The sequence below is a fragment of the Saimiri boliviensis genome, chromosome 1 (assembly GCF_048565385.1).
Source record: "Saimiri boliviensis isolate mSaiBol1 chromosome 1, mSaiBol1.pri, whole genome shotgun sequence".
Taxonomy (NCBI): Eukaryota; Metazoa; Chordata; class Mammalia; order Primates; family Cebidae; genus Saimiri; species Saimiri boliviensis.
This window is the reverse complement of record NC_133449.1, coordinates 103,941,044-103,957,184: the sequence shown is the minus strand read 5'-3', so window position 1 is coordinate 103,957,184 and position 16,141 is coordinate 103,941,044. Positions and strand designations below refer to the sequence as shown.

The following is a 16,141-nucleotide window of genomic DNA, read 5'->3' as shown; positions in this document are numbered from 1 at the left end:
TGGGAAATATTTCAGAGTTTAAAGTATAATGTAATATGCCCATCTTAAATTTTAAAAGGGAGAAGAAAAGAGAATTTACATGTATTGCATTCTTGCTAAATATTAGTCATTTTGTTAAGTTGCCTGTCTTAAAATGGTCTCGTGTGTTTTGGATGATACCTTACTCAATTCCTGCCAGTTTTATGACCAGGAAACTGAAGTTCAGTCAGGTTAAATAACTTGTCCAAATTCATATACCTATGAAATGGTAGAGCCAAGGTTTAAATCTAGAGGGTTTTGTTTTGTTGTTTTGATACATGTATAAAAACTCTTTAGTGAAAATGTTTACTTACTGTAGAGTATCTTAAAAGTTCCAATATCATCTGGGCATGGTGGCTCACACCTGTAATCCCAGCACTTTAAGAGGCTGAGACAGGCGAATCACAAGGTCAGGAGATCAAGACCAACCTGACCAACATGGTGAAACCCCATCTCTACTAAAGATACAAAAAAAAATTAGATGGGTATCATGGCATATGCCTGTAATCCCAGCTACTTGGGAGGCTGAGGCAAGAGAATTGCTTGAACCCAGGAGGTGGAGATTGTGGTGAGCCGAGATCACACCACTGCACTAAAACCTAGGACTTAACAGATATACTTGCTGCCTATAACAGCAACATGAGGAGCCTAAAGAGGTGTACTTTATTTTCCAGGGGTACTAATGTAATGAAAGAAATACGGTCTTCTTGAGTAATTTTGAGAAGAGAATAAAGTACTTCTGCTTTATCTATGGAGTTTTATCTTTGATCTTCCAGTCTCTTTGGAAAAAGTGAAGATGTTCAGACAGCCCCTTTTATGAAGGCTTTGTACTTGTGCCTTTTTGGAAATGAATAATTAGTCCTTTCTAAAATTGTTTTCTTTTTTAAAAAATTTAATCTAATTTTCTGTTTGTTTGTTTGCTTATTTTTTCCTTCCTAAAATTGAAGTTGTAAAATACTGTTACTGCTGCAAACATTCTCAGTAGATAATCTGGCAAGGTTTGTTTAGTGTTAAATATTCCTGCAAAGGGATGAATTGTAAAAGTTCTGTCCTTATGAGGATTATTTTAATGATTGATCATAAATTAAAAGCCCTCGTGTTATTTTCTAGTGACGTAAAGGATCTAGTGGTTTCATGTGGGTGTTGTAACCTAGTCTACTATCAGTTAAGATAGTTCTTGATAGTATGAATGTCAAGAAAAGAGTTTTCACTGTTAATCATAAAAAATTCCTTAAAGAAAAGAGAAATCTCAAATTTTACTGCAAGGAAAAGAGAGAGGAAAAAAGGCCTAGAGAGGGTGAGTGATGTTCTAAAGAGCTCATAATTAATGGCAGAGGTATACTAGATTCTAGGTTTCCTGTTTCTGTAATCCTTTTTGCTAGTAAACCTAGTATGTATAGATATAACTAAAATAGCCTTTCAGGGACTGATTTTTCCTTTACTCCATTTTAACCTGCAAATCCCAAATGAAACCCAATTTCTATTATCATATCATTTTGTTATTCTATGAATATTTTTTAGAATTATGGATGTGATTTTTATTTTTTTTAATAAACACATTTATTGGGCTAGGCACAGAGGCTCTCACACCTGTAATCTCAACACTTTGGGAGGCTAAGGTGGGAGGGTAACTTGAGCCCAGCCTGGGCAACAAAGCAAGGCCCTGTCTCTACCAAAAATGACAATAAAAAGTAACCAGGAGTGTGGCATGTACCTGTGTTCCAGCTACTCTGGAGGCCAAAGAGAGGATCCCTTGAGCCTGGGAGGTTGAGGCTGCAGTGAGCTGTGATCACATCATTACACTCCAGTCTAGGTGACAGAGTGAGACCCTGTCTCAAAAAAAAAAAAAAAGTTTTTCAGAGTATAATGTTTCCTGATTATCTTTTTAGAAAATGTGGAACTAAAAAGGAAAAATTACATATACAGTTGTATATGTAATAATTATAATATCTGCAGAAATAATCAGATGCATCGAAAAAAAACCAAACACATGCCACCTGTTTTGTAGAGCTAATGATGTACATTTTATATCCCACTTTTCTCTCAGGATTGTTGTTAACTTTCTTATTTAGTAATTTATACATCTGAGTTTTCTAATTTCTTGTTTTGTTGGTTTTTTTTTTTTTTTTTTTGGCCTTCTTCCTCGTAGATCTTGAGCCAGATGATTGTGCATCCATTTACATCTTTAATGTAGATCCACCTCCATCTGCTCTAAACACACCACTTTGCTTACCACATCATGGATTACCATCTCACTCTTCTGTTTTGTCACCATCGTTTCAGCTCCAAAGTCACAAAAACTATGAAGGAACTTGTGAGATTCCTGAATCTAAATATATCCCATTAAGTGGCCCCAAACCCTTTGAGTGCCCAAGTATTCAAATTACATCTATCTCCCCTAACTGTCATCAAGAAATAGATGCGCATGAAGATGACCTACAGATAAATGACCCAGAAAGGGAATTTTTAGAAAGACCTTCTAGAGATCATCTCTATCTTCCTCTTGAGCCATCCTACCGGGAGTCTTCTCTTAGTCCTAGTCCTGCCAGCAGCATCTCTTCTAGGAGCTGGTTCTCGGATGCATCTTCTTGTGAATCACTTTCACATATTTATGATGATGTTGACTCAGAGTTGAATGAAGCTGCAGCCCGGTTTACCCTTGGATCTCCTCTGACTTCTCCTGGTGGCTCTCCAGGGGGCTGCCCTGGAGAAGAAACTTGGCATCAACAGTATGGACTTGGACACTCATTATCACCTAGGCAATCTCCTTGCCACTCTCCTAGATCCAGTATCACTGATGAGAATTGGCTGAGCCCCAGGCCAGCTTCAGGACCCTCATCGAGGCCCACTTCCCCCTGTGGGAAACGGAGGCACTCCAGTGCTGAAGTTTGTTATGGTGGGTCCCTTTCACCCCATCACTCACCTATTCCTTCTCCTGGTCACTCCCCCAGGGGAAGTGTGACAGAAGATACCTGGCTCAATGCTTCTGTCCATGGTGGGTCAGGCCTTGGCCCTGCAGTTTTTCCATTTCAGTACTGTGTAGAGACTGACATCCCTCTGAAAACAAGGAAGACTTCTGAAGATCAAGCTGCCATACTACCAGGAAAATTAGAGCTCTGTTCAGATGACCAAGGGAGTTTATCACCATCCCGGGAGACTTCAGTAGATGATGGCCTTGGATCTCAGTATCCTTTAAAGAAAGATTCATCTGGTGATCAGTTTCTTTCAGTTCCTTCACCCTTTACCTGGAGCAAACCAAAGCCTGGCCACACCCCTATATTTCGGTGAGTTGTTGGAAATGAATATTGGTCATTTTTCATGTTTATGGGTCATTGGTGGCATATCAATATATATGACATTATAAATATGTAATGATTTGACCATTTCTCCTCTTACTATTTAAAATTTCTACCAAATAACTTAATGTTAATTTTTATTTGCATCTTAAAAGTATTTTTAGATAGGTTAAATGTAATTTTAAAAGTATATAGCTAATGAATTGTTGGTGATAATAAATTACATTTAAAAATCCTGGCTAGGTTTGGAGGCTTATCCTTTGTAGTCCCAGCACTTGGGAGGCTGAGGCAGGAGGATTGCTTGAGCCCAGGAGTTTGAGTCCACCCTGGGCAACATAGCAAGACTGTCTCTACAAAAAAAAAAAAAAAAATTGACCAGGCATATTGGTGTGTGCCTGCCTAGCTGCTTGGGAGGCTGAGGTGGAGGATTGCTTGAGCACAGGACTTCAAGGATGCAGTGAACCATGATCATGCCATAGTACTCCATCCTGTCTCTACCAAAAAAGAAAAAACTTTATTGCAAAAGTTGGATTATAATATGAATTTAATGACTAAGAAAAGTATTTGGGAGCCAGGCGTGGTGTCTCATGCCTGTAATCCGAGCACTTTGGGAGGCCCTGCCAGGTGAATCACTCGAACCCAGGAGTTCGAGACCAGCCTGGGTGACATGGCAAAACCCTGTCTCTACAAAAAAATATAAAAATTAACCAGGAGTAGTGGCACACACTTATAGTCCCAGGTACTAGGGAGGCTGAGGCAGGAGTGTCACTTGAGATAGGAGGTGGAGGCTGCAGTGAGCCAAGATCGTGCCACTGCACTCTAGCCTGGGTGAAAGCGAGACCCTGTCTGCACCACCCCCCACCAAAAAAAAAAAAAGAAAAAGAAAAAAATCAACCTATTAATTACATTTATAGAATCAATCTAGTCTATAATTGATTAGAAAAGACAAATTTCATGTATTGAATTTCCACATAGAGTTGTGCCTGGTAGGGTTTTTGTTTTGTTTTTCAAGACAGTGTCTTGCTGTGTTGCCCAGGCTGGAGTACAGTGGTGCAATCATAGCTAACTGTAGCCTCAACTTCCCAGACTCAAGCAATCTTTATACCTCAGGCTCCTGAGTATCTGGGACTATAGATGTCCACCACCACACTCAATTATTTAAAAATTTTTTTTTTTTTTTTTTTTTTTGGTAGGGAAAGGTTCTTGCTTTGTTGCTCAGGCTGATCTTGTAACTGAGAGTTGAAGTTGGATTTTGCAGACTAATAAAAATTAGTATCTTTGAATTTCGCAGGAGTTGGACTTAAAGCTAGGCTGAAGACATGGAAGGAAACAATGAAATAACTTAGAAATTTTATTTGACCTGTAGACATAAAAAGGTTTTTCTTTTATAATCCATATTTTTAATGTTAATATGTCGAAATGAACTTTTCGGCCTTTAAGCAGTTTAAATTGTTTTATTGATAAAGTTAAGGAAAGTAACATTTAGAGATGCTAGAGTGACAGGCTATTTTCCAACCAAACATGTACTGAAATTAAATTTTTGCTTCAAATTTTGCAGTATATTGCTGAACAGAAGCAGTTTTTCAGAGAGAGAGGGAAAGGCGCAATAGGGAGGAAGTAGGGGAAGGTTGGAAGGAGGAAGTGTGTGAAGTGATAAGTTCAGTAGGTTGACATCCACAGATGTGTACCAGGGAGGGAGAGAGACATCCTGACAGAGAGATATATATATATATATTTGGATATGTGGCGAGATACTGATACAGATAAACAGAAATGTGCCTCTTAGTTTTAAAAAAATTGAATTACTATTTTTTGATAATTTTTATTAATTACATACACATAGTTGAGAAACATAGTTTTACAAATTATTAGAATTTTTTTTTTTTTAAAAGAGAAATCAAAATGAAGATAAGATAGTTTTTTAAATTTTCTTTTTTTTTCTTTTTTCTTTTCTTTTTTTTTTAAGATAGGGTCTTGCTCTGTTGGCCAGGTTGGAGTGCAGTGGCACAATCTTGGCTCATTGCAACCTCCGTCTTGCAGGCTCAAACAATTCTGCCTCAGTCTGCCGAGAAGCTGGGATTTACAGGCGTGTGCCACCACACCAGCTAATTTTTGTATTTATTGTAGAGACGGGGGTTTCACCATGCTGGCCAGGCTGGTCTCAAACTCCTGACCTCAGGTAATTTGTCCGTCTTGGCCTCCCAAAGTGCTGGGATTACAAGTGTGAGCCACCGCACCTGGCATTTATTTTTATTTTCTAAAGTTTATTTATCTTTAAGCACATACCACCTTTGGGAAATAAAATAGATTTTATCCTAAAGATGAAATAATTATTTATTAAGAACTCACCATAACCAGAATTATAACTTACTAAATGAAGTTTTATTTTGTAATACATTGTTTCAAAGATCACAGAAGGAAATGTTGGGGATGGTAAAGAAGCCATTTGAATCATTGCTTGGCAATAATAGCATGGTGACATGCATCTTTGTGTGTTTTGTTTGTAGCACATCTTCATTACCTCCACTAGACTGGCCTTTACCAGCTCATTTTGGACAATGTGAACTGAAAATAGAAGTACAGCCTAAAACTCATCATCGAGCCCATTATGAAACAGAAGGTAGTCGAGGGGCAGTAAAAGCATCTACTGGGGGACATCCTGTCGTGAAGGTATGAGACTTTGGGGCTTGTGTTGCAGATACCATACACCTAGTGATGATAAGACAAGTCTATTCAGTTAGGTACTAGAGAGCACAAAGAACAAAAACTCCAAACTAGAGAGCCTCTTTTGTTTTGGCTCTTTGATACGACTACACTTCCGCACTTAAGTTATATTTGCTAGGCTAAAAGATGTTCTTTCCTGGACTGCTGACTTTCCTTCGAGGGAGACTCAGGAAAGATTACAGTGGCCAAATAGCTGTTTTTCTGACTTAAAAAAAGATGGCCGTATTATGTTTATGAATAAAATATGTGCTTATTTAAAATTTAATACAGAAAAATGAAAGAATAAAGCAACAAATTACCCAAAATCTAACCCTCTCAGAAATAGGCAGTGTTAACATTTGATTAACAGTCCAGATAATTCTCCATGTGTATATTTAGCAGAAGACTGGATTGATAGCTAGAAAAACGAATGGATTTTTTTTTTTAAGGAAAGAATTTTTTTTTCTTTTTTTTTTTCTTTTTTTCTCCCTTATCTTCAAGATTTTTTTTTTTTTTTTTTTTTTTTTTTTTAAGACAGAGTTTTACTCTTGTTTGCCCAGGCTGGAGTGCAGTGTCGTGGATCTAGGCTCACCACAACCTCTGCCTTCCAGGTTCAAGTGATTCTCCTGCCTCAGCCTCCTGAGTAGCTGGGATTACAGGCATGTGCTACCATGCCTGGCTAATTTTTTATATTTTTAGAGATGAGATTTCTTCATGTTGGTCAGGCTGGTCTCTTCCCAGCCTCAGGTGATCTTCCTGACTTGGCCTCCCAAAGTGCTGGAATTACAGGTGTGAGCCACTGCGTCCAGCCAAGGAAAGAATTTTTTAAGAAAAGAGATTACACCGGTAGTCCCAGCAATTTTGCGAGGCTTATGGATTGCTTGAGGCCAGCCTGGACAACATAGTGAGACCCAGTCTCTTAAAAACATTTAAAAATTAATTGAGCATGGTGGTGTGTGCCTGTAGTCCCAGCTATTCAGGAGGCTCAGATGGGACTATCATTTGAGCCTGGGAGGTTGAGGCTGTCTGTAGTGAGCCATGATCATGCCATTGCACTCCAGCCCGGGCAACATACCGAGCCCTTGTCTCAAAAAAAAAAAAAAATTTCTGAAAGAGATTAAATACATTATTGAGAGATTGAAGTCATTGTTTCAGATTTAAAAGCCGTGGATTGACTTCTACTCTGAAAAGTAAGGTAATTATCTCTTTTAAACTTCTTCCTCCTTTTCTACTCTACCTCTTGAATTTTCTTTTTTTTTTTTTTTTTTTTGAGACGGAGTTTCGCTCTTGTTACCCAGGCTGGAGTGCAATGGCACGATCTCGGCTCACCGCAACCTCCGCCTCCTGGGTTCAGGCAATTCTCCTGCCTCAGCCTCCTGAGTAGCTGGGATTACAGGCATATGCCACCATGCCCAGCTACTTTTTTGTATTTTTAGTAGAGACGGGGTTTTACCATGTTGACCAGGATGGTCTCGATCTCTTGACCTTGTGATCCACCCGCCTCGGCCTCCCAAAGTGCTGGGATTACAGGCTTGAGCCACCGCGCCCGGCTTGAATTTTCTTGCTTATACTATTTTTCCTTTCAAATTTACATCCTCCCTAAGTTCTCCCCCAATTATTTAGCCTTAGTTCTATTTCTAGAGTTAATGCTCACGACTGCTTTTTTATTTATTTCATTATTAAATTTTTTTGTTTTTATGTGAGGATGACTTTGGATTCTATGTTCTATGGGTTCTTTCATGTTTGAAAATGTGTTTGTTGCCTTTATATACTCAAATATAGAAATGACTGTAGATAACAATCTCTTAGAACTGTATAGACATTTTTCCCTCTTGTCTTAATGGTATTTATTGAATACTATAGTGGAAAAACTAATTAACGCAGAAGTGATTTTTAACAAATCAAATTTATGAACTGTCATCTCTTATGAGCTATGCTTTATGATTATCTGAGCATATAGTTCTTTACAAATAAAGATTTACATTTTAGATGGTTTTTTAAAATTGATTTGTATTAAGAAATGCCAGGAAAACAAAACATAAGAATGTTGCCATTTTGTTCATAAGAGTCATATTTTGTTGTTAAATGAGTTTATTTCATTTTGATAAAGGAAGCAGATTTGTTGCTTAGTTTTCTGTATCTTTTAGTTTTCACAGCAATAAACAAATTATTTACAAGTGTATAAATGAACAGGTCTTTTGGGAGGGTACATGATTTGTTTCAACAGTTTTCCTTTAATGAAAAAAACGGTGCATGTGCTGTGGTCAAAAGAAAAAACAACATTAAAAGAATTTTTAAAAAGAATTTTAAAAGATTAAAAAAAAAACACACACACACACAACTGAGCCAGGAACAATGGTGTGGGCTTAGAGTCCCAGCTACTGGGAAGTCTGTTGCTTAAGGATCGCTTGAGGAGTTCAGGGCTGTAGTGTATGATGATTGTGCCTGTAAACAGCCACTGTACTCCAGCCTGGGCAGCTGGTCTCTTTAAAAAACAAAAGCACAGCTGGTGCTGTGGCTCACGCCTGTAATCCAAATGACTTGGCTAGCTGGGATGCTGAGGTGAGAGGATCGCTTGAGGTCAGGAGTTTGAGACCACGCTGGCCAACAAATAAAATTAGCTGGGCATTGTGGCACACACTTGTAGTCCCAGCTACTCCAGAGGCTGAGGCAGTGGGATTGCCGGAGCCGGGAATTTGAGGCTGCTGTGAGCTATGATTGTGCCACTGCATTCCATTCTGGGCAGCAGAGAGCAACCCCGTTTCTACAGAAAATTTGAAAAATAGCCAAGTGCGGTAGCATGCTCCTATAGTCCCACCTCTTTCAGAGGCTGAGGTGGAAGGATCATTTGAGCCCAGGAATTTGAGGCTGCAGTGAGCTGTGATCACACCACTGCACTCCAGACTGGGTGACAGAGCAAAGCACTTTTCAAAAACAAAGAGAAAACAGCTGAGTCTGCTTAAGGGAAGACTAAAACTTCTGGTACCAGCAGTTTTTGTTTTCCATTTGTAAAATGACTTTTTGTTTTCTAACTTACTGCTTGAATAATTATTTCATTATATTTGAAATGACTGACTTAACCAGAGTATGTCTGGATGTTGATATTCTTTATCAGTTTTTGCCAGTACTTTTGATGCTCCCTTTCTGAGAGTCTTGCTTCATGCCAGAAAAATGTATATATTTCCTTTTCCGTTTATTTTGTTGTTTCCTTAAGTGACTCTAATTGTTATTCAAATGTTGGCCTACCTTAGGTCTTGCTATGTTGCCCAGGCTGTTCTTGAACCCTTGGTCTCAAATGATCCTTCCACCTTGGCCCTCCCTGACTTCTTTTTTTAAGAGATAGGGTCTTGCTCTGTTACTTAGGCTGGTGTTCAGTGGCATGATTATACCTAACTGCAGCCTCAAACTCCTAGGTTCAGGCTATCCTCCTGCCTTAGCCTCCCGAGTAGCTGAGACTGCAGGTGTATGCCACTGCATCTGGCTAATTTTTAAATTTTCTTGTGGATACAGAGTCTTGATTTGTTGTCCAAGCTGGTCTTGAAACTCCTGACTTCAAGTAATCCTCCTGGCTTGGGCTCCCAAAATGTGAGCTGCCAGGCCTGGGTGATTTCTCTTTTCTTGTGGTGGAATAGTATTACATTGTGTATATATATCACATTTTAGAAATCCAGTCAGTTATTGACCAACGCTTAATTTGGTTCCATATCTTGACTGTTATGAATAATGCTACAAGAAACGTAGGAGGATAAATATCTTTTTAATCTACTAATTTCATTTCTTTTGTATGTATACCCATTGCTGAATCATACGGTAGTTCTATTTTTAATTTTTTGAGTAAGCTTCATACTGTTTTCTGTATGGCTATACTCATTTACATTCCCTTAACAATGTACCAGTATTATATTTTCTCCTCATTTCCGCCAGAATTTTCCTTTTTTCGCATTTGATAAATAGCCATTCTAACTAGAGTGAAATTATATCTCATTGTGGTTTTGATTTGCATTTCCCTGATGATTAGTGATGTTGAGCATTTTTTCATATACCTGTTTGCCATTTATATGTCTTCTTTTGAGAAATGTCTTTTCAGATCCTTTGTCCACTTTTAAATTCAATTATTTAGGGTTCTTTGGCTGTTAAGTTGTTTGAATACCTTGTGCATTCTTACTATTAGACCTTTGTTGGCTAATGAATAGACCATACTTGGCTAATGAATAGTTTGCAGATATTTTCTCCCATTCTACAGGTTGTCTCCTCATTCTGTTGATTATTTCCTTTGCTGTACAGTAGCTTTTTAGTTGATAGAGTTCTAATTCTCTATTTTTGTTGGCTGTGATTTTGTAGCATTACTCATAAAATCTTTGCTTAGATTAATATTACGGAGTTTTCCCCTTATGTTTTCTTCTAGTAGTTTTATAGTTTTGGATCTTAAATTTAAGTCTTTAATCCATTTTGAGTTGATTTTTTTGTATATGATGAGAGATGGGTGTCTAATTTCATTCTTCTGGATGTGGATATCCAGTGTTCCCAGCATATTTATCAAAGAGGGTATCCTTTCCCCAATGTATGTTCTTATTGGCACCTTTGTCGAAAATGAGTTAGCTGTAACTACATGAATTTATTTCTGTGCTCTCTATTCTGTCCCATGGATCTGTGTGTCTGTTTTTATATCAACACTGTGTTGTTCTGGTTACTGTCATTTTGTAATATATTTTGAAGTCAAGTAGTATAATGCCTCCAGTTGTGTTTCTTTTTGTTGTTTTTGTTTTTGTTTTTGTTTTTGTTTTCAGTTAAGCTTTGGCTCTTAGGGGTCTTTGGTGATTCAATTCAAATTTTAGTATTTTTTTTTCTATTTCTGTGAAGAATGTCATTGGTATTTTGATAGAGATTGCATTTAATCTGTAGATTGTCTTTGGTAGTATTTATTGATACATTCTTATATAACAACAAACTTTTTCATTTGTTTTTGTTTTTTGAGACAGAATCTCATCTGTTACCCTGGCTGGAGTGCAGTGGTCTGATCTTGGCTCACTGCAACCTCTGCCACCTGGGTTCAAGTCATTCTCCTGCCTCAGCCTCCTGAGTAGCTAGGACTGCAGGCACACACCACCATACTTGGCTAATTTTTTGTATTTTAGTAGAGACAGGGTTTTGCCATGTTTTCTGGGCCGGTCTCAAACTCCTGACCTCAAGTGAAACACCCACCTCGGCCTTCCAAAATGCTGGGATCACAGTCGTGAGCCACCCTGTAATCTCAGCATTAAACTTTTAAAAGCCAAAACAAATTTTTAAAAGAAACAAGGTAGCACAAACTGAGCACAATCAAGACACCTTTTTTTTTTTTAATTTTAATTTTAAAGAAAAAACAGGGTCTTACTGTGTTGCCCAGTTTGGTATTGAACTCCTTGGGTCAAGCAGTCCTCTTGTCTTAGTCTCCCTACGTGCTGGGATTACAGGTGTGAGCCACCCTGCTGGGCCTAAACATACCATGTTTATGTGTGAGGCTCAGACCAGTCTGGAATAACTGATGCCTTTTTCTCTCTTTCTGATAATTAAAAATCCTCAGAATAGTGGAGAAATCTACCACCTCTGTTATTGGGAAAAAATGTGGTCTCAGAAGTGGGCATATACTGTATAGTGTTCCATACATTGCTCCACTCTGCAAATATGGTGGAGTATATAGAATCAGATGTCAGTTCCATTTTCTTTTAAATGACCTGCTCTCATGTGGACTGTTGATTTTTTCCTTGATGTTAGAAAAATAACTTTTAGGCCGGGCGCGGTGGCTCAAGCCTGTAATCCCAGCACTTTGGGAGGCCGAGGCAGGTGGATCACGAGGTCAAGAGATCGAGACCATCCTAGTCAACATGGTGAAACCCCGTCTCTACTAAAAATACAAAAAAATTAGCTGGGCATGGTGGTGCGCGCCTGTTATCCCAGCTACTCAGGAGGCTGAGGCAGGAGAATTGCCTGAACCCAGGAGGCAGAGGTTGCGGTGAGCTGAGATCGCGCTGTTGCACTCCAGCCTGGGTAACAAGAGCAAAACTCTGTCTCAAAAAAAAAAAAAAAAAAAAAAAAGAAAAATAACTTTTAGATAGACAGTAAAATGAAGTAGTATCACAATCTTCTCCCAGTCACTAATAGAATAAACAAAATATACGTGTGTAGGATGTGAGGAAACAGGCAAAAATCTGGTAACCCCCAAACAAGCAAAGAAGAACACAATAAACTTCAAAGAGTGGTGGTAGAGGATGGAGGGTGGGATAGGGTGAGGAATGTAAAGTAGTAGAGATTCTGGTGTAGTATATAGCAGAGCTGCTAACCCACACATACTTTCATCCTTCAGGAAGAGTAATAAGGAAAAGCCCTCAAGAATAAAAGATTCTTTACACTGCTAGTGGCATTGTAAATTAGTATAGCCATGATGGAAAACAGTCTAAAGATTGCTCAAAAATTTGAAAATAGAACTACCATATGATCCAGCAATTCTGCTGTTGGGAATTCATCTGCAGGGAAGGAAATCAGTATATTGAAGAGATCGACTGGGCGCAGTGGCTTATGCCTGTAATTCCAGCAGTTTAAGAGGCCAAGGCGAGTGGATCACAAGGTCAGGAGTTCAAGACCAGCCTGGCCAAGATGATGAAACCTCATGTCTACTAAAAATGCAAAAATTAGCTGGGCGTGGTGGCAAGCACCTGTAATCCCAGCTTCTTGAGAGGCTAAGGCAGAGAATTGCTTGAACCCGGGAAGTGGAGGTTGCAGTGAGCCAAGATCGCACCACTGCACTCCAGCCTGGGCTACAGAACAAGACTCTGTCTCAAAAAAAAAAAGAGAGAAATGAAGAGATCACAGTAACCAAGATATGGAATCAACCTAAATGTCCATCAACTGATGAATGAATAAAGAAAATGTGATATATATACACATACAATACTACTCAGGTATAAAAAGGAATGAAATCCTGTCATTTGTGGCAACATGGATGAACCTGGAGGACATTATATTAAATGAAATAAGTCAGGCACAGAAAGATAAATAATGCATGTTCTCACTTATATGAAGGGGCTAAAAAATTTGAGCTCACAGAAACAGAATTTTGGTTATCAGAGGCTGAGAAAGGGTTGTTGGAGGTAAGGATGGGGAAAAGTTGGTCAGTGGATACAAAATTATAGCTAGAGAGGAAGAATAAGTCTTGTGTAGCACAGTAGGCTGAATATAGTTAACAAAAATTTATTGTGGCGGGGCGCAGTGGAAGGCCGAGTCAGGTGGATCACTTGAGTCCAGGAGTTCGAGACCAGCCTGGCCAACATGGTAAAACCCTGTCTCTACTAAAAATAAAAAAATTAGCTGGGCATGATGGCACGTGCCTGTAATCTCAGCTACTTGGGGGGATGAGGCAGGAGAATTGCTTTATAAGTTGCAGATTTTTAAAAAATCTTTTGTCTTTTGTAATAACGCTTAGCTTAAAATACAGACATATTGTATGGCTCTACAAAGGTATTTTATTTCTTTATATCCTTATTCCATAAACTTTTTTCTATGTTCAAAATTTTTGAATTTTTTTTACTTTAAAACTTTTGTTTAAAATGCTGACACAAACACACACATCAGCCTAGGCCTTCACAGAGTCAGGAACATCAAGATGTCACTAGGCAATAGGAATTTTTCAGCTCTGTTGTTACCTGTGAGACCACTATTTTTTTTTCTTTTCTCTCTTTTTTTTTTTTTTGTACTATTCTGCACTTATTGGTAAGATATTTGGGACCACTATTTTATATGGTCTCACTGTGTGTAGCTCATGACTGAACATTTTACAGGTCACCTGAGGTTATGTATATTATAATTGGCAGAGAGATCTTAAGCACAGGTCTTTTGACTCTGCTTTTTCTCTTTTCGTTGTACCATATTTCTTCTTACACTGTAGTTATCTCATAATTTCTTAGTATGTTTCTTTTTCTAAAGCACTTTCATGTTATCTCATTTAATTCTCCAAATAAACTGTTTTAGAAAGCCTTCTATTTGACTTTAAGTCAGATACTCTTTCTACTACCTTTATAGCCCCTGTTGAATTTTTTTTTTTTTTTTTTGAGATGGAGTTTCGCTCTTGTTACCCAGGCTGGAGTGCAATGGCGCGATCTCGGCTCACCGCAACCTCCGCCTCCTGGGTTCAGGCAATTCTCCTGCCTCAGCCTCCTGAGTAGCTGGGATTACAGGCACGCACCACCATGCCCAGCTATTTTTTTTGTATTTTTAGTAGAGACGGGGTTTCACCATGTTGACCAAGATGGTCTCGATCTCTTGACCTTGTGATCCACCTGCCTCGGCCTCCCAAAGTGCTGGGATTACAGGCTTGAGCCACCGCGCCCGGCCGAATTTTTTTTTTTTCCTTTGAGACAGAGCCTTGCTCTGTTGCCCAGGCTAACGTGCAGTAATGCAGTCTTAGTCGACTGCAACCCCTGCCTCCTGTGTTTAAGTGATTCTCCTGCCTCAGCCTCCCAAGTAGCTGGGATTATAGGTACCTGCCAACACATCCAGCTAATTTTTATAATTTTAGTAGAGATGGGGTTTCATCGTGTTGGCCAGGCTAGTCTCGAACTCCTGACCTCAACTGATGCACCCCACCTTAGATTACCAAATTGCTGGGATTATAAGTGTAAGCCACCGTGCCTGACCCCTGATAAAACTCTTAATGCTCGTTTACTATTATTACAGTTCAAGCTCTCCTTCCTTGGATTAATCATGGTAGCCTAACTACTATAACTAATTTAATCCCCAAAACTCTGTGGCTTAAGACCCCACCCCCAAAAAAAAGTTTGTTTTGCATTTTCTTTCAAATTGTTATTCAGGAATCCAAGATATGTTCATCTTCTGATGCTGTTTTTGATGCACAGCTTCTACTATCCCTGGGAAAGAAGAAGGTATAAGGAAAGCACTCAAGATACTTAACTATGCTAACCTGGAAATTACTGTCAATTATCACCACTTAAAATTTTTGGCCAGAAGTAGTCACATGGCCCTACTGAAATGCAGAAGTACCGGGAAAAGTAGTCCCAGGAGGTGGTGTGGGGGAGAGCAGCTTTTCCTCAGGAAACTCTGTATTCTCTAGTATAATGCAGAACTCTGTACTTAAATCTCTGGTGGTTAGCTTGCCTTCTCTGCCACATGCTCCACACAGGAATAAATCATGGCTAAGTCACTAATATGGGCTCTAGACCCAGACTGTTTAGGTTGAATCCTGGGTTTTACTGTATTCTTGGCCAAGTAAGTTAACCTTTCTTTCTAGACCTTTTATTTAATTGTTCATTGTTTAATGTATTAATCTATCTATCCATTTACTCATTCAATATGTATTTTTTGATTGCTCATTTTTGATTGCTCACTACATTATAGACAATATTGTAGGTGCTAGGGATGCAGAGATGAACAAGACAGACAAAACCCCTGCCCTTAAGGGTCTTTCTCACTTGATAGTGATAGAGACAATGAGTAAATAAAACAATAAAACATTAGAATATAATAAGTGCTATATTGGAAATTAGTATGTGATGCAATAGAGGTTAATTATGAAGAGAACTTTACCTTGGGATTTTTTTCTCTATAAAATGAGGGTAATATAATATCATCTACCTAAGAGCTGTTGTAAGGAATAAATGAAACATTGTAAGGAACATGGGGTGGTACCTTGCACATTGTAAATGCTCAGTAAAAGTTAGCTAGTATTATTACTTAGGTTTCTTTGAACAGTTTGAACAACACTTCAACCCTGATAAAGAGTATGTGGCAGAGTAAGATACCTACATTGGCATCCTAGAATTCAGCTAGGTTTGTTACTGGTATTTTAAGGAGTTGTGAATTAATGGGTTAGTAATATGTGAAAATGGAACTCAGAAGGGTACTTAAACATCAGTTATAATGATATTCCTGTTATTCTGCAAAGGACAATTTCAAGAGAGCTAAGAAATTTCTGAAATAGATATTTTCTGAAATTATGAAGGAATCCAAGTTGTGGTGCTATTGGAAAATACCACCTACCTTGTAGCCAACTGACAAGTTAACTTTTTCTTTTCTTCAAAATAAGTTATCTGATTCATGAATATGGTCACTAAATACTTAATACATTCAAAGCA

General features: G+C 38.5%; 1 protein-coding gene across 4 annotated transcripts in view; it reads left to right on the top strand.

Moving 5' to 3' along the window:
* NFATC3 (nuclear factor of activated T cells 3) overlaps nucleotides 1–16,141 on the top strand; it is a 183,215-nt gene that overhangs the window by 49,894 nt on the left and 117,180 nt on the right. For all 4 annotated transcript variants that reach the window (XM_010346827.3, XM_010346828.3, XM_074401630.1 and 1 more), the window contains exons 2-3: nucleotides 2,168–3,302; nucleotides 5,822–5,984. In XM_010346827.3, coding sequence (XP_010345129.1) covers nucleotides 2,168–3,302; nucleotides 5,822–5,984 — 1,298 coding nt within the window. The remainder of the gene's footprint in view (nucleotides 1–2,167; nucleotides 3,303–5,821; nucleotides 5,985–16,141) is intronic.